The sequence below is a fragment of the Sinocyclocheilus rhinocerous genome, unplaced genomic scaffold (genome assembly GCF_001515625.1).
Source record: "Sinocyclocheilus rhinocerous isolate Xijiao unplaced genomic scaffold, SAMN03320098_v1.1 scaffold323, whole genome shotgun sequence".
Taxonomy (NCBI): Eukaryota; Metazoa; Chordata; class Actinopteri; order Cypriniformes; family Cyprinidae; genus Sinocyclocheilus; species Sinocyclocheilus rhinocerous.
In genome coordinates this window covers 444916-467357 of record NW_015643640.1, presented here as the reverse complement: position 1 = coordinate 467357, position 22442 = coordinate 444916, and the positions used below count along the sequence as shown (strand labels likewise).

The window sequence follows — 22442 nt, the reverse complement described above, 5'->3', positions numbered from 1 at the left end:
TCTCACACACACACACACACAAGACACTCACTGTCCAATTATCATCTTTAAAATGCAAACATTCACAAATTTATCAACATGTCTGCAAAACTGTTAAGATCAAGTCTATTGCATGTCGTGCCAGTGTATTGTCATATGATAATAATCTTTATTTGAATCAGGTTTCATAATTAGATAACAAGTTGGGTACAAATGCAGGAAACCCTGCAGGATTTTTTTTTTCTTTCTATTACTACATTTTTGCATACGATCTCTTTTCTCCTCATTTGCTCTATAAGCAGGACCCAGTGTCAAATCAGAAAGCATCCCATGCGTTTCCACCACAGAAAAAGCGTTTCTGGGTCGTAAAAAACAGCTTCGACTCGAGTCAGTGCAGGAGAATTAAACGAGTTAGTGCAGGAGAATTAAAGTGAAAGTGATGAAAACGAGTATGTCAAAAGTAAGTCAAGACGGCACAGTCAGGAGGCTGTTCTAATCTTATTCCAATACACCAGTATTTTCATAGCAACACAGGCCGCTTAAAGTGAAGAAAGTTCTCAACATAACTGATATTCAAAACGGTAAGCGAGCGCTGCTTTGTTTATGTTTTGTAGATTTGCGTGTATCTCGTATATCCTTGTTTCGGTTTCTCCTTTTGAATGACGAATATAGACTATTGGATAACACTTCAAAATATACACATATTCACTATTAATTAAGAGTTTTCCCTCAATAAACTTCTAATTTGCTGCTTAGTAAGGTAGTTGTTAAATTTAGGTATGGGGTCAGATTAAGGGATCTAAAATATGGTCATGCAGAATAAGACATTAATATGTGCTTTATAAGTATTAATAAACAGCCAATATGTTAGTAATATGCATGCTAATAAGCAGCTAGTTAATAGGTCCTTAAAATAAAGTGTTACCGACTATTGATATCTGCTGATATAGACAGTTAATTCCTCTTACGCAGGCGCAGAACGCACATGGTGCAGTCGCTGTAGTCTGTGCTGATGTGTTCAAGCACAGCTTTTTGGTCCAGACGCAGCCGATGCGAGAAATCTAGTTCTTTGAAGGCGGTTTGGTGTGTCCCGGCCTTTAGTGACACAAACTGGTCTTGAACGTCATTATCCACTTAATGTCATTATCCACAGCAAATAGTGTTCAAAACAACAACTTATTCTGGCAAAATTGACATAAAACTAGAGTGCACATTATAATCATCCAATGCGCCAATGTGACGCCTCTTGAGTTAATTTCTTTCTTTATGCTGCATTACTCATCAGCTCGAGCCACTTCATTTTTCCTGTCGATCTAAAATAAAATAATGAAGTTGTTTGGGCAGGGTAGGGAGAAATGTAGGCAGTTCGACTTTCAAATGGTCTGGGTCTGAGAAAGGTTTTGGTGGAAAACGGGTTTGAAACTGTAGCTGTCTGCTTAAATCAACTCTTTTGCACTTTACGGCTCTCCTCTCTCCTGTCCTCTTTCAGTGAGAAAGGGTCCCAGAAGTGGGAAAAGTCTTGTGGTTGAGCGTAGAGCTCTGAGGTGATAGGGTCTTTAGTCTAGAAACTAAGAGACTGTGGGTGAAGGTCTAGAAAGCCCCATTAGCTGTGTGTTTCTGTGGCGATGACAGCCCCTGCCTGCCTGTGTGGGGAAAAAACTCCCACACTCTCCTCTGAATGTCCACATGCAGATATAGTTATAGGCTCAGAACTGCATTTCGTAACAGTGACACTAAACAGTTTGACTACACAACATCATCATAATCACACAATCCCTTCCCAAGCACTGTGAAATGCTAGAAAACATCACTCTCTGAACAGATCTGATACAGAGGGAAGACTTTGTTGAATTGTTGGTTAATGATTGTGGGTTGTGGATGCACTTTTTTTTGTTTGTTTGATTGTTTGATTTTAACACTTGATGAATGACTACACTATTTTTAATTTTGTCATTTCGTTTGAGTATTAACATTTGTGAGATTTAATCAGAAAAGTTATGGGAATAATTTATCTAATTTTCACCCGGTTTCACAGCCTAGTCTCAGACTAAAATGCATGTCTGGGCTGTTTTAACTGAAAGTTATTGATTTGTCTCAAGATGCTCACCAGTAATGTTTTTTTCTAAGGTACGTTTATAAAGGATACTTAAATGTCCTAATTGAACTCTGGCCTAATCCTGTCTTAATTTAAGCCCTGTCTGTGAAACCAGGCCTTTGTGTCTCTGGGAAATAGTGTTGAATAATTCAATTATGTTGAATATTAATATTGTATAATGTTTTTTTTTTTTTTTTTGTTTTTTTTTTTTTTAAATGAAGGATTTGTGGACACACACATGTGTTTAGATTTAGAAATTATAGTTTTTCTTTTGAATTGAAAAGATAAAATTAGACCTTTGAGGTACACCTCAAGTGGCATGCTGTTACTAGTTTTATTTATTTTTTAAATTGAATTCTTATAATAATTCATTGGGTTGTCATTATTCAATAATCCAATGAATTAGATGTACATTTTAGACATCCTCACTTTTCATGAAAGCTTATAGGCTAATTGAAATCATTCAGTTTGAATTCATAGCATTGCTATAATGACATATCTTCAATTAGAATACAAAGATATACAAAAAACAACAATCCCAATCCCACTGTACAACTATTTTATTAGGCAACAAAAGCAGCATTTTGAGATAGATGGTATGACAAGACAAGACTCTTTTTCTTTTGAATTAACGTAATTTTTATGCAATCCTATATCTGGATTATACACATTATTCACGTTCTCTCTTTCTCTCTCTGTCTCTACTTTCTTTCTCTCCCTCTTCCATGTCTCCAGTAGTTTAATGAGAGTAGATCCTCTGTTTAATGGCACTCACAGGCTGAACACTATTTAAGAGGTGCTAGCTGTCTGTCTAATTTACTGCAGGCACACCAGTTAACCCTGTGTCTCCATACTGTCTAAAAATCACACACACATGTTAGGATTAGACGTCACAGACATAAGACAACAGTTAGGCTGGATTAGAGAACAATGTCAATGGTGACATTGAGAGACATACTAGGATACAGTGGGTATAGAAAAGAATCAGCCCCCTTTAAAATCACATTTTGTTGCTTTGCAGCCTGAAATGAAGACGGACACAGTTTTCGTTTTATCCAGCTGTATTTACTCAGTGCAACTTATAACATCCAAGTGAAAGATACTTGTGGACAGACACAAGTCAGGAGATGGATACAAAAAATTCAAAGTCTTTATCAATGCCAGGGCTTAATGTCCATCTTCATTTCAGGCTGCAAAACAGCAAAATGTGATTATTTGGAGGGGGGGGGTTCTTCTCTATACCCACTGTATATGAGCTTAGCATATAGTTACACTTTCTCCAATAGTTTAGACATTCTGTATGTGAAGTGCTTAATCTGTGCTGTTTAGACCAATTATAGGTTTGTAAACATTCAGGATGCGTGCACATCATGGTTGCAGAAAACCCGGGAGAGATAGAGTTCCCAGTGTTTTTCTGCAACCACTATGCGCGCGCAGCTGCAAGTGACGTAACTGTGACGTCTATTCTAAATTGGTCTATTGAAGCATCATTTAAAGCAACAGCCAATCAGATCGGTGGTTGAGAGTAACAGTGCAGCTGCCTGGACTGAACACTATCCTATACAAACACAGCCCTGCCTCGACGAGGAAGTCCGCTTGATGGTTGGTTGACTTTGCTGCCAAGTAATCAGACAGCTGTGTATGTGCATATACCTTTTAAGCTTGTAGAGTGGAACACAGTAGAAAGCAGATTATAATGTTACTAATGGAAATTGGAATATACTGTGGCAGCCTAAAGGAAAGTTCAGATTAATTTGAAATCTGCTATGATATTTCTATGCCTTTACAACCTGTTTTCCTTCTGTTTATCTTGTACTCATTACCCAGGAATTCTAACTTAGCATGTAACTTAGCCTAGCAGAAGCATTTCTGGAATTCTCTGAGGTCCAAAAATGTCAAATATATCATTGTTTTTTGTGAAACGAAAGCGTGTAGCCGCTTTGATCTCGTTCTCTCTCTGTCCTCTTTTCTCCAGCTTTAAATTACTTCAATGCATTTGTTCATGAACTTCATCATTAGTCTACAAAAAATACTGCTTATCTGGAATGATATAGCAGTACGTGACTAATAGGAGCTAATATTTTGTAAGGCAGAGCTAATGCAATCATATATTGATATGATCAATTTTTCAGATTATTGTATTGTTTTATTATTAATATTTTTTGTATTTTTATGTATTATAATATAAAATGTTCTTTTAAATATGTTTATTTATTTATGATTCGGATTCTACTCAATTCCAGCTTAGTAACAATTCTGTGAACAATTTTTGGAAAACAGTTCTCATTCAACCTTCAGAAGCCTGTTGTCCTGTTATTGTCCTAATAACCTCTGACCTCAGTCTCCGCTTTTATGCTCTTTTACACTGTTCAGTCTTTCGCTGCCTAATTTCCTCTCTTCCTGCTTCCACTTTTCTCTTCCACTTTCTTCCTCTTTTCCTCTACTCTCCCTTGTTCCCCGCTGATGATGGTGGTCATGGACTCAACAGTATCTCCTTCTGCAGACCCCACTGATGTTCACAGAGCAGATGCAGCAGGACGTCATCATGGTACTCAAGTTCCCGTCCAACTCGCCTGTCACCCACGTGGCCGCCAACACACAGCCAGGCCTGACCAACCCAGCGGTCATCACAGTCACCGCCAACCGCCTCTTCGCCGTCAACAAGTGGCACGGCCTCACTGGTGAGCAAGAGCGATCAGACAGCGAGGTGATGGATAAGGAGTACGGGTGTGATGAGATCTCGAGCCACAAAATCTCGCGATATTAAAATGCGACAATATTTCTTGTTGAGGTGAAAGGCTGTCTCGTGATATCAGCGCGACTGCAAATGTGATATTGGTTTTCAAACAAGAAGTTAATATTGGGTTATATTTTAGACTCAATATTTTCTGCTTTGCTCTATTTCGCAAACAAAATAGTTCTAAACAAAGCCATGGCAGAACTGTCTCCGAGCAACACAGTGGTGATTCGTTACTGAATGAATCTGCGGTTTTGAACGAATCGAGTGAGTCAATGATTCAGTGAGCCATTCATAAAAAGTCATTTGATTCATTTCTGAATCAGTCAGCCGTTTGAACGAATGACTCACTTGTTAAGATTTGCCGCCACCTACTGGTATAATTATTTTATTTTTTTTAAATCATTTAATATTTCAATATTCATTTTTTAAAACTCATTTATTATCATTGTTAATGCAAATTGAGTCAGAATATTTCTTTCCAAAGCTAATTTTTGTAGTGTCCATTCAGTGCTTTACTCGTCTAACGCAGTAATGCTGCATTCAGAAGTTAGAAGTTCAAGCACAGTTATAAGGTCTGAAGAGACTCGTATCAAATCATACAAGAGAGAAGCCGGTCAGATGAGAAAATGGTCGAGAAAGTAGAAATGACATTCATTACAAGATGATTAGTTAAAACATTTCAAAAAACATTCAAAATTTTGTGGCTTTCAGTCGAATAAGATTTCTTAAAATATAAGTGTTAAAATTCTTAAAAAGTGTTAAAATATCTCATCTCGTGAGCTAAGTCTTATTATCACACCCCTAATAAGGAGTGAATAAGTCTGTTGAATCATGAGATCTGTTCATTTACAACCTTGATACTGATTAGTTACTTCTTTAACCAGGTTACTCAACTCCATCTCATGAGAAAACGTGAATATTTTATAAGGTGATGATTTTGTATGAATTTGTACAGTGTGATTCAAATGGAAACATGCAATTTTTTTGAAAAAAATTAAGCATGAAGGTCCCAACTTTTAACCTGGCCGTCATTATGGCATTATCATTATACGCCAAAATGTATAATAGTTATGGATTGTCTAATTCAGTAGCTTGATCCCTCTAAGCTCTGGTTGTGTATAATCATCTGCTTCTTAGACATTGAAGTCTCAGCCTGAATCGGATCAATCGCTTGCATTCAGCTTCCTGTCCACCTCCATTAATCATCCTCTTATTATTATTATTATTATTTATTTATTTATTAAAGATCAATCTAATTGTAAGAAGCGCTGCGAGGTATTCACCATAATAAGAGGAAGGGTGCTTCTCAGGGCGTAAACTTTATCTCTTCATATATGATGGTTTTATTTTCAAAAATAAAATTTTTAACAATTTATATGAAATTGTTGCCGTCACAATGTACATGAATGAATTCATGAATGTCAGTCATGTCAATGTACATGAATGTCAGGTTCACACCAGACAATTTTAGCCAAGATTTTGCTTTCTTAAACACATTTTGGCGAGCAGTGAGCTGTCAACGTACAGTCTAACAAGCAACAGTCATACAAGAACTTAAAAACTCAGCTTAAGACACTGAATATATTCAAAGAATGGAATAAAGGCATTTACATGCCAAGCAAAATGATGGTAATCCCGTCATGCTGTCGATCACATTTAACCCGTTATGAGTATGATTTTTGACCCTTATTGCATAATACTTATTTATAATGTATTTATGCAAAATCTGATTTGCATATATCGATTTTAGCGCATCACCACAATTTTGCTCCGCATGCTTGTTTACCTACCTATCAATGCCAAAACTGGAGAAAAACTTGACAATAGCAAAATCTTACATTAATGCTGGCATGTTTTTATAATTAGTTTTTTTTTCCGGCTTTATTTATTCTTTCTTGAACAGTAGATCAATGTTCTTTGTTTAGGTGTTATTGTCATCTGTCTGCTGTAGAAAATGACTGTTAACTGACCTCTATGAATAAGTATCCTGATGGTACATAGTATGAAATCTATTTTTCATCTGTCCTCTCTCTTTCTCTCAGGTCATCAGAGCGCGTCTGTGCAAGACCAGCAGTACCAGTTACCGGTTGAGATTGACCCTTTGATAGGTCTGTGGCTTGTCAGTCGTCAGTAGAGTGATTTGTGATTGGCTGTTGTGAGTTGCGAGGGCCCGGCCCTTGGGAGGAGATGAGTGCTGTTTTTCACCCAGCTTCAGATCAGCATTTGCATGCAAATTGGAAAGCAATGAGCTGTGGCTTAGCCTGTACATCATCAGCTCTCTCTCTCTTTCTTTTTCTGTCTCTCTGCCCTGTCAGACTGAATGAATATGAATGGTGTAATAATGTCTGATTGAAGCCGCGTGGCACGCGCTGTCAGGACAATATGTCCTCCTCTCATCCCTCCGACCTGTTGATGAGGAATAAAGGGATGAGAGAGGGAAGATGTGTGATAACATATGGCTGAAGCCTTTCTCTCCACCTATTCATCTTATATCTCAGCTCTCCTCTTTATTTTTTTCAACCTCTGTTAATGTCTCTGCCGCTCCGTGACTGTCTTGAGCTTATTTTTCTAAGCTGTTTATATTTCTCTCCATTTTACCCAATCATTTTCTAAGCAAGAAGTTGTGTTTGCACTTTAAGCAGTGACTCTCTCTGTTTTCAGCCAATAATGTGGGCATTCACAGGAGGCAGATCTCAGATCTGTTAGATCAGAGCATCCAGGTAAATGCTCAGTGTTTTATCATCACGGCCGACAACCGCTTCATGCTGCTCTGTGGCTTCTGGGACAAGAGCTTCCGCGTCTACTCCACTGATACAGGTAACCGCAACGACCCCCCCAGCACCTCTCCACTGCAATACACAAAGGAAAGGGTCAAAAGTCACAAATGAGCCTGCAGACTGCATTACAACTCCATCGCCGCGGGGCTCAGATAGCTTTCTCATCTCATGGATGGACCGTGACTCCATCTCGTGGGAGCATGAGGCTCAGAACGCAAGTCACGCAAGCGGACCTTGAATTTCAATAGAATCACTCCACACGCAAACGCTCCCAAGCTCTGAGATCTACACACAGACTGACAGACAGATGATAGATAGATAGATAGATAGATAGACACTCTGACAGAACTGACAGACAGATAGATAGACAGACAGACAGAACCGACAGACAGACTAGATAGATAGATAAATAGATAGACAGACAAACCCACAGACAGACTGACAGACAGATAGATAGATAGACAGACAGACAAACCCACCGACCGACAGACAGATATATAGATAGATAGATAGATAGATAGATAGATGCTTGCTGATTTTCTTATGCACACACACAGATGTCAGCATGCACATGCAGCACTCCAAAAACAGCTATTTAAAGGAATTGGGGAGTGTGTGAGCTCATCTGGTGAATGTAAACAGCTCAACAGACAGCATCATCTCAGTAGAGTCATTCACTCACACCCTGCAGGGTGTTCTGCACTGCGGACTGCTGGCCCCATGAAGATATGCTCCAGAATCAGACCTTGAATCATGGAGGCAAAAAATCATTACAAATATATATATTGTGCATTGTACATACCCCACCCCCCATCCCATACACACACACTGCAGTAAGTCGTTTCAGTTCCTGTGTTATGTGTTTGTGTGTTAACAGGTAAACTGACACAGATTGTGTTTGGCCATCTTGATGTGGTGACGTGTCTGGCGCGCTCAGAGTCATACATTGGCGGAGACTGTTACGTTCTGTCCGGCTCCAGAGACGCCACATTACTGCTCTGGTACTGGAACGGCAAGCACAGCAGCATTGGAGAGAACCCTGGGAGTAAGTTGTAAATGTTAAGCCACATACAGACCCAAAAGTGAAAATTCTGTCATGTACTGATCATGGGTGTCACTTTTATTGCCTGGAAAAGAGCAGCTTGAACATCCTGCTAAGTAACTCCTTTTGTGTTCCTCACATGTCATTTAATTTTTATTTTAATGAAGGCTCCAAAATATGTCTGAATAATTAGTTTCATCAGCATTGGTGCTCAGAAGAGCCTCTAGAGTTCCTCATGTTCCTCACATAGAGAGGTCAAGATCAGGGTAACGTTTAGAGTCCAAATCCCCAACCAGCACTTAGCAAACACGCATAGAAAAAGCTTTCATGCAGGTGATGATATCAGTGCAGTGCAACAGTGTTAAAAGCACATTGTTCATGCACGCACATTCCAGTGTGTGTCTGTCATGGCCGGTGTAATGATTTACGGCTCACTCTCAGAAGCTACAACTAGTTTCATCTGACCACAGCAGGTCTCTGCTCAGAAGATTGGGTTTCAGGCTAGTATCACACCATAAATGGAATCGGCCTGCCTGTGTGTGTGTGTGTGTGTTTGTGTGTGTGTGTGTGTGTGTGTGTGAGAGTGTCTGTGTGTGTGTGTGTCTGTGTGTGTGAGTGAAAGTAGAGGCCAGAGGGCCACAGAGGGAGACAGTAAATGTGACTCGGAGGTCTCCGGCTCAAGAGAGTTCAGTCCCATCTATATGAGAGAGCGAGAGAACACTCAATAAAAGTGAAAAATGCCACGGGCTTCCCCTGCACACACTAACCATATGGCTGCAGTGCTGATCAAAGCGCTCTACACACACACACACACACTCTCTCAAAAAACACACACACATCCTCTTTACTAATTTGGATGCTCTGCATGCTGTTAAGTGCTCTTCTACAAATGGGACAGGATTTATGACTAATTGTGATTTAGGTAATCTAAAGATAAATATGACTGTAGGTGGATGTTTGACATTAAAGAGCCTAAGAGCCAGACTTTCATCTAAAGTCAAATCAAACTGAATCTCTGGATTGGTATCACATGTACAGGCCATATTTTCCAGTAATATTATCAGGTGGGTAAAGGGATGAAAGGTAAAAACAAAAAAAACAAAAAAATTTAGTCATATCAAGATAATCAGGAAACCTTGCAGGAATCAGTTCAGACCCCCCAATTTTTGTCCAAACTACATATGTATTATTATGTTTTTGATCAATTTTAATATTTTATAAATGTAATTTATTTTTGTCTATCAATCTATCATTAATAATACTGATTTAAGTTTCACAAGTCAAACTTGATTCATGATTCTGCAGCATTCACTCAGCATAAAATGTCAAAATTATTATAAAATCTATGTAATAGCTTCTGTCTGGTTACTAAATAGCGATAATGCCAGACATATTAGGTGAATTTATGTTATTACATATTATGTTAGGTATTTAAATTTTTTGCTGTTTGTTAATTTCTTTCATTTTGACACTGTTCTTCATTTAAGGCAGGAATTAAGTTACAGTATGATTTCAAATATAGGTGGTTTACATCCATACCTAGTCTTTCCCAGGCTGTGTACAGTACAGTGATTCTGTTGACCACACTGCCATCTAGTGGCCAAATGATGCACAGCACTTTCATAAACCATGATTTTAAAACCAATTCAATCTGATGCTGTTTCAGTTATTATAGATATATTATTGCATCATTTTTTTCTAAAATTGTCCTGTGTTTATGTATTCATTTTCTCTCTCTTACTCTGATGTGTATATGATACTCTCTAGTGTGCATTTGCAGTACAGATAAATAGTATACAGTATATAGGTATTAGATTGTAATCAGATGTTGTCCTAATGTGAACCAAATGGTGGCTGATGACGGGGAGGTTAAACGATACACCAATATATCAGTTTTATTGATCTTTTCAGGACACAATCCGACATCAGGCTTTAATCCCTGGAGTTGTAGGGTATAACTCAAAGCTGAGACATTTAGGAAGTTTGCCACCTAATGAAACCTATACATCTACACTGAGAGTGTGTGTGTGTGTGTGTGTGTCTGTGTCTGTGTCTGTGTCTCTCTCTCTGTGTGTGTGTGTGTGTGTCTGTGTCTGTGTGTGTGTGTGTGTGTGTGAGAGAGAGAGAAAGACAGAGAGAGGCCAGCTGGATTAAAGCAATTAAATGTGTGTGATTTCTGTGTATCCAGGTAGAAAGAGAACTCATTAGTTTATTAACTGTGTGTGTGTGATATGGACAGAAAGCACACACACACGAATGCTAGCAGAGCTCATCATTGCAGTGATTACACACTCTAATTACATTATCACGGAGTAGACAACAAATAAAAAAACTCATTTTGACATTGAAATTGACAGCAGTGTTAAATAAGGAAGTGCAGCTATTATATCATTCATGGTGTGATGTAGTGATTGTGATAACTATTATTTGTGATTGCTTTTTTTATGATTGTATCATTAACTCTCTGTGTGTGACTCTCCAGCAGAATTCGTGACTCCTCGGACGATCCTGACGGGTCATGATTGTGAAGTCACGTGTGCGAGTGTGTGTGCAGAGCTGGGACTGGTCATCAGTGGCTGCAAAGGTAAACACACTCTTTTTATTTATATATTATTTTTTTTATTTATGTTTGAATTGCTAAGAATTTTTATTTATTTATTTATTTTTTATTATATTTATTTATTGTTTATATAATTTTTTTTTTAATTTAATTACTATTTTAATTTTTTTAATTATTTATATTTATTTTTGTTTACTTACTATGATTGATTGTGATCTCTGGGTCAAACTTATGTTTTTGCATGTACAGTACACATATAAATCTACCTTTACAAAACTTTCCTGCGTAATCAGCATTGTCAAATGAGTTCCTTAAAATGAGCAAAATGTCTTACCATACTTGAATAAAATTTTAATATTTTACATTTTAATAATGACAAAAACTTAAAAATTTATCAAAAATTACCCTCGCACACCTGCAGGTAATTTATAGGTACATAAGACAGACGACCAAAAATAAGTCAAAACTCAAAACAAAAAAAAATCATTCATTTTTGTTTTTAGAAACTTAAAAATTAAAGAAGAAAAAAAGCCAATGTTGTTCAAAGCTTATATTTTTAGATCATTCAATAAAAACCTTCATGTTTTTATTAGTGCAAGTAACCCATCTCTACATTTTTACCTTTTTTTTTCTTTCCAACTTTAGGGGCTAGTTATGACTTTCTGCTGTCTGTTGTCAGTGTTTCTTTGTTTAAATATGGCGCTTATCACATGCTGTGTGGTATCGGCGTTTGGTATCGGGGCATTTTAACGAGTACGAGTACGAGTACAGGAGGCCAGTATCGGGCCCGATACCGATACCAGTATCGGTATCGGTGCATCCCTAAAAATATTTGTACCCTGAATAGACACTTAACTATTTGGACTAAAGAATTGTCTATGAGGCTAGCAATCTTACTCTAAACATGGCTTCCTGGATAAGATGTTTTTTTGGCCTGGAAATAATAAATATGTCAGTGGCTGAAGAAATATGAAAATGACCATTTTAAGCCCTAAATAACACATGAACAAATCGGTGCAGCAACACTCTGTAATTCTGTCTGATTTGACCCTCGTGTGTCTGTATGTGTTTGACAACAGAGGGTCCGTGTCTCGTCCACTCTATGAACGGTGACCTGTTGAGGACTCTGGAGGGTCCAGACGGCTGCGTGCGGCCCCGTTTGGTTCTGTCCTCCACCGAGGGTCACTGTGTCATTTATTATGACAAGGGCCACTTCTGTGTGTTCAGCATCAACGGAAAACTGTTGGGACATATGGAGGTGGAAGACAGCATGAAGGTAAACATGAGCATAAACTCCCCTCTGTACAGTTATTTTGGGAATAGGAAGCAAGGACAACGGGTTGGGCAGCTTTCGCGTGTCCATTTGTCCCTCTTTTCTTTCTCTCTCTCCATTTCTTTTCTTCCGATTCTGTCTGGAGTGTGATTAAATGCTGGCATGATCTGCCTACGGGCCTCCATCTCTCTCTTTCTCTTGGCTTCTGAACCCTGAAGCTCCAGATCTGTCCTTTGATCTGCAGGGCTACGAAATGCCACTCAGCTTGCATGTGTCTGTGAGAGTGAGCCAGCGGTAAGGCCTCCTGCATCAGAGGACGAATTTGTCATTGGCGGGCAGAGCTCCTATAATCGGCCAGCTCTCTTTCTCTCATTCCCGCTCCATCACTTTCTCTTTCCTCTGGGCCTGGGAACATTCACAGAGTCTGCTTCTCCCCTCTCTCTCTCTCTCTTCCTCACTCCCTCTTCCTCTCTCTCTCTCTCTTCCTCACTCTCTCTCTCTCTCCGTCCGTCCTGCACACACATACCCACACCTGCATCCCATTTAACAGGCCGGCTCTGTTATGCACTCCTCACCTCTGAGCTTGATTAGTTTCCTCATTGTGTCCAGGTTCCATTTGTTTTCAATAAACAGCAGAGTCTGCAGCGATGGAGAAGAGGGGCAGATTTGCTCTTTAAAACACTTCCTTATTATTCCACTAATATGACATAATGCAGGATCAGCCTGCGTCATTTTACAGAATGCTGATCCTGGATTCAGTATATTTTTCTGTATGTTCTACACTACCATTCAAAGTTTAGGCTTTTTAAAGAAAATAATACTTTTAAAACTGATCAAAAGTGACATTAAAGACATTTAGAATGTTTCAAATTTCTATTTTAAATTAATGCCTTTTTTTTTTTTTTTTTTTACTTTAAAAAAATAAATGCTATTAAATTTTTCAGAGAATACTGAAAAAAGTATCATGGTTTCCACCAAAATATGAAGCAGCACGACTGATGATAATCAGAAATGTTTCTTGAGCAGCAGATCAGCATATTAGAATGATTTCTGAAGGAGTAACGAGACTGAAAATTCAGCTTTACATCATTTTACATACATTTTACAATATATTAAAATAGAAAACTTTTATTTTAAATTGTAATGATATTTCATATTAACACAGTTTACTGTATTTTAATTAAATAAATGCAGTCTTGATAAGCAGAAGAGACTTCTTTCAGAAAAAAAATAAATAAATTGTACATACCCCAAACTTTTGAACAGTAGTGATTTTCTAGACAGTTTAATTGATTATTATAAGAGACCCAATCTGGTTCTTTTGATTATTTGTGCACTCAAATAAAGCCACAGGCACGCTAGATATTGACTTCCATTCATACTCATGCAAACACAGGAGACTGGAAACACGAGCTCATGCTAATGTCACATTCCACTGCGTATGAAAGTCACATTTATTCAAAGCTACCCTGTGTGATGAAGTTGTGGGGCCAGTAGAGGTTCTAAACATCACAAATTGAAACCTTGGACAAACTTCAAATCTGGGAAAGTGGAGTAAATTATTTATTTTCACGTTTTAAGTGTTTCTTATTTCTTATTTGTGATTTATTAATTATTAAAAAAAGAAACTCTAGAGCATTCTAACGTGATTGCATAATTTGAACACCGTCTCCGTCTAACCAATCGTACTGCAAAATTGTCACTGTGACCAGTCCCAAAATAAAAAAAAAGGCTAATTTTTGCACATTTTAGTTTCTTCATATGTGACCCTGGAGCACAAAACCAGTCATAAGGGTCAATTTTTCGAAATTGAGATTTATGCATCATCTCAAAGCTGAATAAATAAGCTTTCCATTGATTGTTATGATAGGACAATATTTGGCCGAGATACAACTATTTGAAAATCTGGAATCTGAGGGTGCAAAAAAACTAAATATTGAGAAAATTGCCTTTAAAGTTGTCCAAATGAAGTTCTTAGCAATGCATATTACTAATCAAAAATTAAGTTTTGATATATTTACGGTAGGGAATTTACAAAATATCTTCATGGAACATGATCTTTACTTAATATCCTAATGATTTTTGGCATAAAAGAAAAATCAATAATTTTGACCCATACAATGTATTTTTGGCTATTGCTACAAATATACCCCAGCGACTTAAGACTGCTTTTGTGCTCCAGGGTCACATATGGTCTGCATGAAAAGTAGCAACAAAAAAAAATGTTACAGAAATATTCATGATCAGTCATTGCTGTCTTTTCCGAGTACTTGAGTTCTCTTTCCCATCTCTAACATCAGCACACGACAAGCTACTGGAAGCTCCTCTCATGCCAGATGAAGTGTCATCTGTGTAAATAATTACAAAGGAATGGCATTGAATTCATGCACAATTTTGAAGCTGAAAGACTAAAATTGAGTTTTCTTGTAAAACGTATCTTTTTTTTATTTCAAAAATCATTTTTAACAGTGTATAGACCTGAACATTTCAGTCCGTGTGATTTTGAAATGAACTGAACAGCTTTAGCATACATTGTGAAATGACTTCTGATGCTCAGCTCACAACCTCGACCCAGGTCTCTTTGCAAAACAATGGCCGTACACAGACTGCAGTCAGCACATTGTTGTCCAGGGTGGAGGTGTGTGTGTCGAATGTGTATGACGTGTGTGTGTGTGTGTGTCTGTTTGAGTGTGTGTGTGTGTGTGTGTGTGTGTGTGTGTGTGTGTGGTTTTGTGTTTGAGTGTGTGGGTTGCTGGGACAGTTAGTTGCTGCGGTTAAAGTGAGTCTTCATGCTGATGGTCTGACAGAACATTAATTTGGACGAGTAGAAATAATACATGAATGACTCTCTGGAGCCCACAACTGAGCGTCTGTCTGTTAGTAACCATTTTAGCAGACGTTTCCCAGTAATTTGTGTGTGTGTGTGTGTGTGTGTGTGTGTGGTTTTGTGTTTGAGTGTGTGGGTTGCTGGGACAGTTAGTTGCTGCGGTTAAAGTGAGTCTTCATGCTGATGGTCTGACAGAACATTAATTTGGACGAGTAGAAATAATACATGAATGACTCTCTGGAGCCCACAACTGAGCGTCTGTCTGTTAGTAACCATTTTAGCAGACGTTTCCCAAGCCTTCGGCACGTATGCAATGGACTGCATTAAAGTCTTCATAAATCCAGGCTTTACTCGTGCCAGACATGTCCTGACCTAACACAGACAGATCAGCAGATCAGGAGGAAAACACACAGCGGGGCATCATCCAACACAACCCTGTTGTTTAAAATCACGGCATGACTGTAAGTCAGATATCTGAGTCACGAATCTTGGAGGAGACCGCTGATTTACGATTCTGACCCGACCTGCTCTGCAGCCTGGACATCGCTGCTTCTCACAGACCCTTTTCCAGACCTGGTCCAGAGGGGCCACCGTGAATGCTGGATTATGTACTGATAGATCTTCTCAGACATCTTTGAAGTAATAAGGCACTCTGGAACAGAAGACTTCATTCAGCATTCAACCAAACAACATGATCGAGTCTCGGAGTGAGTCACAGGGTGGAGTTTGAATCATATTAAGCACTTTTGGACACTAACCTCTGGATAACAAAATGCATGAATAACGCTGTCATTAAATGAGACAGGGTTGTGACAGTCTGCTGATGCTTCCCTTCTGATTTTGTACGTCTGTCCCAAGCTTCTGCTTCATACCACCGCTGAAATAAAGCCACAGTGTAGCCTAAACCCTAATTACACACGTCTCAGATGCATGCGAAACAAATCAAAAGAGATCACATGCACGCAAATGTGCTGTAACGGTCTGAAGTCTGCTGGACAGAACATGCTGTTTTAATTGCTCAGTCTTTATATATTTATTTATTTTCAATTACACAATTATATAGGAGACACAACCAGGCTAGTTTCTCAGATTTTTGGGGTCTATTCCCAAACACTCAACAACAGTCTTTACTGCTCGGCATGATTTTACCAATAATAATAATAATAATAATAATAAAGTTCTCTCTGTAACAGTTTTTTTTTTTTTTTGAAAGACTGAAATAGTGTTTTCTTTTCAAATAAACTCAAATATTATTTTATATATACAGTATATATATATATATATATATATTTTTTTTTTTACATTTTTAAAAATTTTGAAATTATGTAAAATAAAAAGCCACCTTCTGCAACACGGTTTTACAGCAATAAAGAAAATAATTATGAAACATAAAATGCATGAAACCGCAGTGAAAAGGTAACATGTAGTAGTAGTAATAATAATAATGATGGCAATACTTTATTGTTATTAATGAAAATATAAATTATAAAATCTATCTTATGTCTTAAAAGTGGTACTCCAACCTCACAACCTCATTTTGCCTGAATGTATGCCAGTGTGGGTTTATTATGTTCACTTGTTTAACCAACATACAGAATTATGATCATAGTGGAACTTTTGATTTTGAAAACAGAATTGAAAGAAAAAAAAAGATTTTAAAAGGGTTTTGAACTAGATCACCTGTTTTAGGAGCTGAATTATAAATAATACATCAAAACCCTCTAAAGGAAAATTACCGGTTAATGCAATTTGTCAAGCTTATATATTTAGTCTAATTAATTACACTTAATAGCCACTTTGCAAACACTGTGTGTGTGTGTGTGTGTGTGTGTGTGTGTGTTTGCTTTCTCAGACATCTTTGAAGTAATAAGGCACTCTGGAACAGAAGACTTCATTCAGCATTCAACCAAACAACATGATCGAGTCTCGGAGTGAGTCACAGGGTGGAGTTTGAATCATATTAAGCACTTTTGGACACTAACCTCTGGATAACAAAATGCATGAATAACGCTGTCATTAAATGAGACAGGGTTGTGACAGTCTGCTGATGCTTCCCTTCTGATTTTGTACGTCTGTCCCAAGCTTCTGCTTCATACCACCGCTGAAATAAAGCCACAGTGTAGCCTAAACCCTAATTACACACGTCTCAGATGCATGCGAAACAAATCAAAAGAGATCACATGCACGCAAATGTGCTGTAACGGTCTGAAGTCTGCTGGACAGAACATGCTGTTTTAATTGCTCAGTCTTTATATATTTATTTATTTTCAATTACACAATTATATAGGAGACACAACCAGGCTAGTTTCTCAGATTTTTGGGGTCTATTCCCAAACACTCAACAACAGTCTTTACTGCTCGGCATGATTTTACCAATAATAATAATAATAATAATAATAAAGTTCTCTCTGTAACAGTTTTTTTTTTTTTTTGTATTTTTTTTTTTTAATGTAAACTTGTTATCCCACTTTTTGTTCTTTAATTCCTTTTATTTTGTTTATTTATTTTGCTATTATGGTTTTTAATTTGTTCATTCTACATTCTTCGGATATTACATTAAAAACTTAAAATATAAAAAAAAATACATTTTTAAAAGTTTACAAAATAACAACAACAACATAATAATAATAATAATATATATTAGTATAATTACATAATAATATTAATACACATAATATTAATGTATTATTATAAATATATAAATACAGGTGTGTGTGTGTGTGTGTGTGTGTGTGTTTGCTGTTCTATATTATCTGTGTTTCTCGTGGGACCTCTAAAGTGTTACACAGCCCATGTGCGCACAGGAAAACCAGATGAACAGAATAAATCTCGTAGTCTGCCTGCCCTTCGCCGCAGGATACCACCGCTACAGCGCTTTAAGAAACCAACTGTTCGCCAGGTTGGCCCCGTGCATGCTGGGAAAGAAAGGGGGCTTGTGGGGCTGATTCACTGAGCTGAGAGCAACAACAAAAAACATTTGAAAGCACCCATCACATGCTTATCAGTGTTATTTATCATCGAGAAACATGAAAGGCCCCTAAAGGGGTCAGGGGTCCTCTTGAGTGGTTAGTTTCTTTTAATGAGAAGATTTTAAAAGAAGCAATGACTTGTTTATATTTACTGTGAAGCCGAAATATATGTGACTTTTATTTCATCTGAAATTCAACAAAGTAAAACAGGTGAACCCACGACTTTGCCGTTATAAATGAAAAGCATGCAGTACTGACTGATGCATTGACTACACTGACTGTCCTCTGCAGGCGATGCTGCTCAGTAAAGATGGCCAGTATCTGCTGACCGGAGGAGACGCAGGAGTTCTCAGCATCTGGCAGATTCATGATCTCAAGCAGCTCTTCACTTACCCTGGATGTGATGCTGGAATACGCTCTATGGCTATGTCACATGACCAAAGGTAGGATGCATGAAGACACCGAGTTCCTGTTCTTTTTCTAGACTCAAGATTACAATATCTCCATGTTGACTTGGGGAAGAGCAGGGATAATTCTAACGCTTTTTAAATGTACACAATTCAATCCAGAAGTTCTTAGCAAAATAACACATTTTTAGTAATAGGCACAGATATATAAAAAAAATAAATGTATGCAAGTTAATTAAAAATTGGATTGTTTAGATTTTAGAATTAGAATTCTAGAATTAGAATTATTGTCATAATTTTATTTGCAATAAATCAAACTCTACATTAAACAGTTATCGCTACTTCAAAACATTCATACTGTACGCCACTGTTCAAAAGTTTGGAGTTATTTGGTAAAAAAAATGTTTGTTAAAACTGATCAATTTTTTTCTTTCTTTACTGCCACTTTTAATCAAATTAATGCATCCATGCTGAATAGAAATATTAATTTATTTCTTTAAAAACATTAAAAATCTTACTGATCCCAAACTTTTGAGTAGTAGTGGATGTTTTTGAGCTGTTTCTGGTCTCGTTTTGTACAGTAGCTACATTACAAAAGAATCAAAAATGTTCCCGTCTGTGTAAACGTAACAGCTTCTTTCTCCAGAAAAGAATAGAGTAAAAATTAAAATAGAACACACATGCTTACTTAATTACTTACTTACTTATATGTGACCCTGGAGCACAAAAGCAGTGTTAAGTCGCTGGGGTATATTTGTAGCAATAGCCAAAAATACATTGTATGGATCAAAATTATACTTTTTTTTTTTATGCCAAAAATCATTAGGATATTAAGTAAAGATCATGTTCCATGAAGATATTTTGTAAATGTCCTACCGTAAATATCTCAAAACTTAATTTTTGATTAGTAATATGCATTGCTAAGAACTTCATTTGGACAACTTTAAAGATGATTTTCTCAATATTTTGATTTTTTTGCACCCTCAGATTCCAGATTTTCAAATAGTTGTATCTCGGCCAAATATTGTCCTATCATAACAAACCATACATCAATGGAAAGCTTATTTATTCAGCTTCAGATGATGTATAAATCTCAATTTCAAAAAATTGACCCATACGACTGGTCCAGGGTCACATATATATAACACACACAAACACAATGCCGTGCAAAGTTTGGGATCAGTAAGATTTTTAATGTTTTTAAAGAAGTCAGTAAAAAAAAAAAAAACAGTAATATTGTGAAATATTTTTACTATTTAAAATAGCTGCTTTCTATATGAACCCATGTTCAAATGTAATTTATTTCTGTGATGCGCAGCTGAATTTTCAGCATCATTACTCCAGTCTTCAGTGTCACAAGATCCTTCAGAAATCACTCTAATATGCTGATTTATTATCAATGTTAGAAACCGTTTTTGCTGCTTAATATTTTTTGGAACCTGTGATACTTGTTTCAGGATTCTTTGATGAATAAAAAGTTCAAAAGAACAGCGTTTACTCAAAATAGAAATCTTTTCTAACAATTCAAAACAAGTCTTTACGATCACTTTTTATACATTTAACACATCCTTGCTGAAGAAAAGTATTCATTTATTTCAAAAAAGAAAAAAATTACTGACTCCGAACTTTTGAACGGTACTGTATATTGTTGCAAAAGATTTCTATCTAGATATAAAATCAAAATAAGAAGATGTGTCTAATATTAATGGGACACGTCTCTGTCTCCCCTCTTGTCTCTTTGTCCTCATGTCCTCATGCAGATGCATCATCACTGGGATGGCGTCTGGTAGCATTGTTCTGTTCTACAATGACTTCAACAGATGGCACCACGAATACCAAACTAGATACTGACCCCGTGAGGCCACAGAGGGAACAGAGCAACCACGACCCTTCATACAGACACTACCAACTACCAAGAGGCATGAATGTATTCTAAATATTTAAAAAGCAAAACTATTTTTTAAAAATGGCATTGCTATATTTTGTAGATCTTATTGAATTTCTTACTATATAAATCCTAGGGAGGGGTTATATACCTAATATCTGGAGGAAAAAAATCTATTTTTAGCCGTCGAAGTCTATTTTCACCTTTGCTCTTGTGAAAAAGACTGGTCAATAGCTAGACGACTCTATTTGTGTATAGTGTCTATGGATAGCTGATTAGTTTGTGTAACTTAGGGAGGGTGAGTTTGTTTTTTAATTCTTTCCTTCTCATTTGCTGTGATTATTTTGACAGGATGCCTCTAAACGTCATGTTTTGTAGTTTAATAGCTCAGTTCCTGAAGCTAACAGGAAGCTGCCTCATTTTTTGGGGAGAATTATGGGAATTATATTCATAGATTAAATAGATAGCCGTCTGCAGACATATCAAGGCATCCACTTCAAATGTTCACTTTATGAATGGAAAAGTGGCCTCAAATGAGAGAAATCTGAAGTTTTGTTGAAACGTGAGTGGACCTCTTGTGTGATCATGTAATGATGTTGCTTTAGAAACTGAAGGGATATGATTCTGCATATGAAGGGATAGTAATTTAGAAATTATATTAATTATCTTCATGGTTTGGGGTGTGTGTTTTTATCTTTTTTGTTTGTTCCACATCTATCAAGTGTTCCAGAACGTAACCATTTTTTTTCTTTTCTTTGAGGAGATGCAAGTGATGATAAAAAATATTAATGTCCATTTCAAGTGTCATCAAATAGTCTTTTTGTCATTTCACCACTGTGCTTTTACCCTTAGTGTATGCAGACATGAATGAGGGCAGAGCGTCATATTTTGTTAGCAATCTAAGTTGAGATCAAAACTAAAATGGGATAAAAAAATTTAAAAAAACATTATAATATTTCACTATATGTGGTTCATAATACAACCGGCTCAAGATATAACCCTATAGATCACACTCAGGGCAAGCAGGGGTCTGTCAAATTACAAAGAAGAGTTTATTTCTTGGTTTGAGTCAGCTATGGTGTGATTCTGACATTGACAATGCAGTCCGATTCCTTTGGTTTGGTTTGGTTCGTTACTGTTGTATCATGTTATATCTCGGCTAAATCACAATCAGATTGGAATGAGCGTCTTATGACGTGTGTGATGAACTCAAAAAATAAAATGGCATTTTGTACCAATAAAAAAAGTTTCAAAGCATTTATTTTTTTTTGTAAAAACATGCAGATCTGGGGGATCGAAGAAAGTTTGAATTGTGTTATTACTATTGAAGTTTTTAAATCATTATTATTTTGAATGTATATATATATATATACTATTTTAATTTCAGTTAACATTTTAATAATTTTGTTGTGCTTGTCTTTTTTTTTGTCAGTTTTTAAAAATGTCTAGATATTTATTAAGTTATTTTATTTTATGATTTATTCTAATGTATGATTCTGGCTTCAGGTTTAGTCAATGACAATGACCCTGCTTGGAAACTGTCAGAATTAAAGGTCTTTCAAGCTCTTACTAGGTACACTAGAAACTTCCAGGCAGGTGTGTTGAGGCACGTTGGAGCTGAACTCTGCAGGACACGGGCCCTCCAGGACCCAGTTTGGTGACCCCTGTTTTAGAGTGTCACCCCTTCATTGCTGTGCACTTTTTTTTTCCTGCATCATGAACGATTTGTAGATTTTACACACACAAAAATATTAAAATCTGGTCTAAAATGACCGAACAACACCGGAGGGTTAATATTGGAAGAGCTTATCAGCGCTGGAGATCCTTACAGAGCGAGAAGCTTGGAAACTGTCATCGAGGTTGCTTTGTTTTTTGCTTGGTACGTGAG

At 37.0% G+C, this 22442-nt stretch overlaps 1 protein-coding gene across 1 annotated transcript in view; it reads left to right on the top strand.

Moving 5' to 3' along the window:
* Positions 1-21800, top strand: part of LOC107757615 (lipopolysaccharide-responsive and beige-like anchor protein) — a 244625-nt gene extending 222825 nt beyond the window's left edge. The window contains exons 48-55 of the mRNA XM_016575147.1: positions 4578-4755; positions 6857-6922; positions 7476-7631; positions 8469-8636; positions 11116-11217; positions 12273-12469; positions 18554-18705; positions 20430-21800. Coding sequence (XP_016430633.1) covers positions 4578-4755; positions 6857-6922; positions 7476-7631; positions 8469-8636; positions 11116-11217; positions 12273-12469; positions 18554-18705; positions 20430-20520 — 1110 coding nt within the window. The 3' untranslated portion in view covers positions 20521-21800. The remainder of the gene's footprint in view (positions 1-4577; positions 4756-6856; positions 6923-7475; positions 7632-8468; positions 8637-11115; positions 11218-12272; positions 12470-18553; positions 18706-20429) is intronic.
* Positions 21801-22442: the final 642 nt, after the last annotated feature.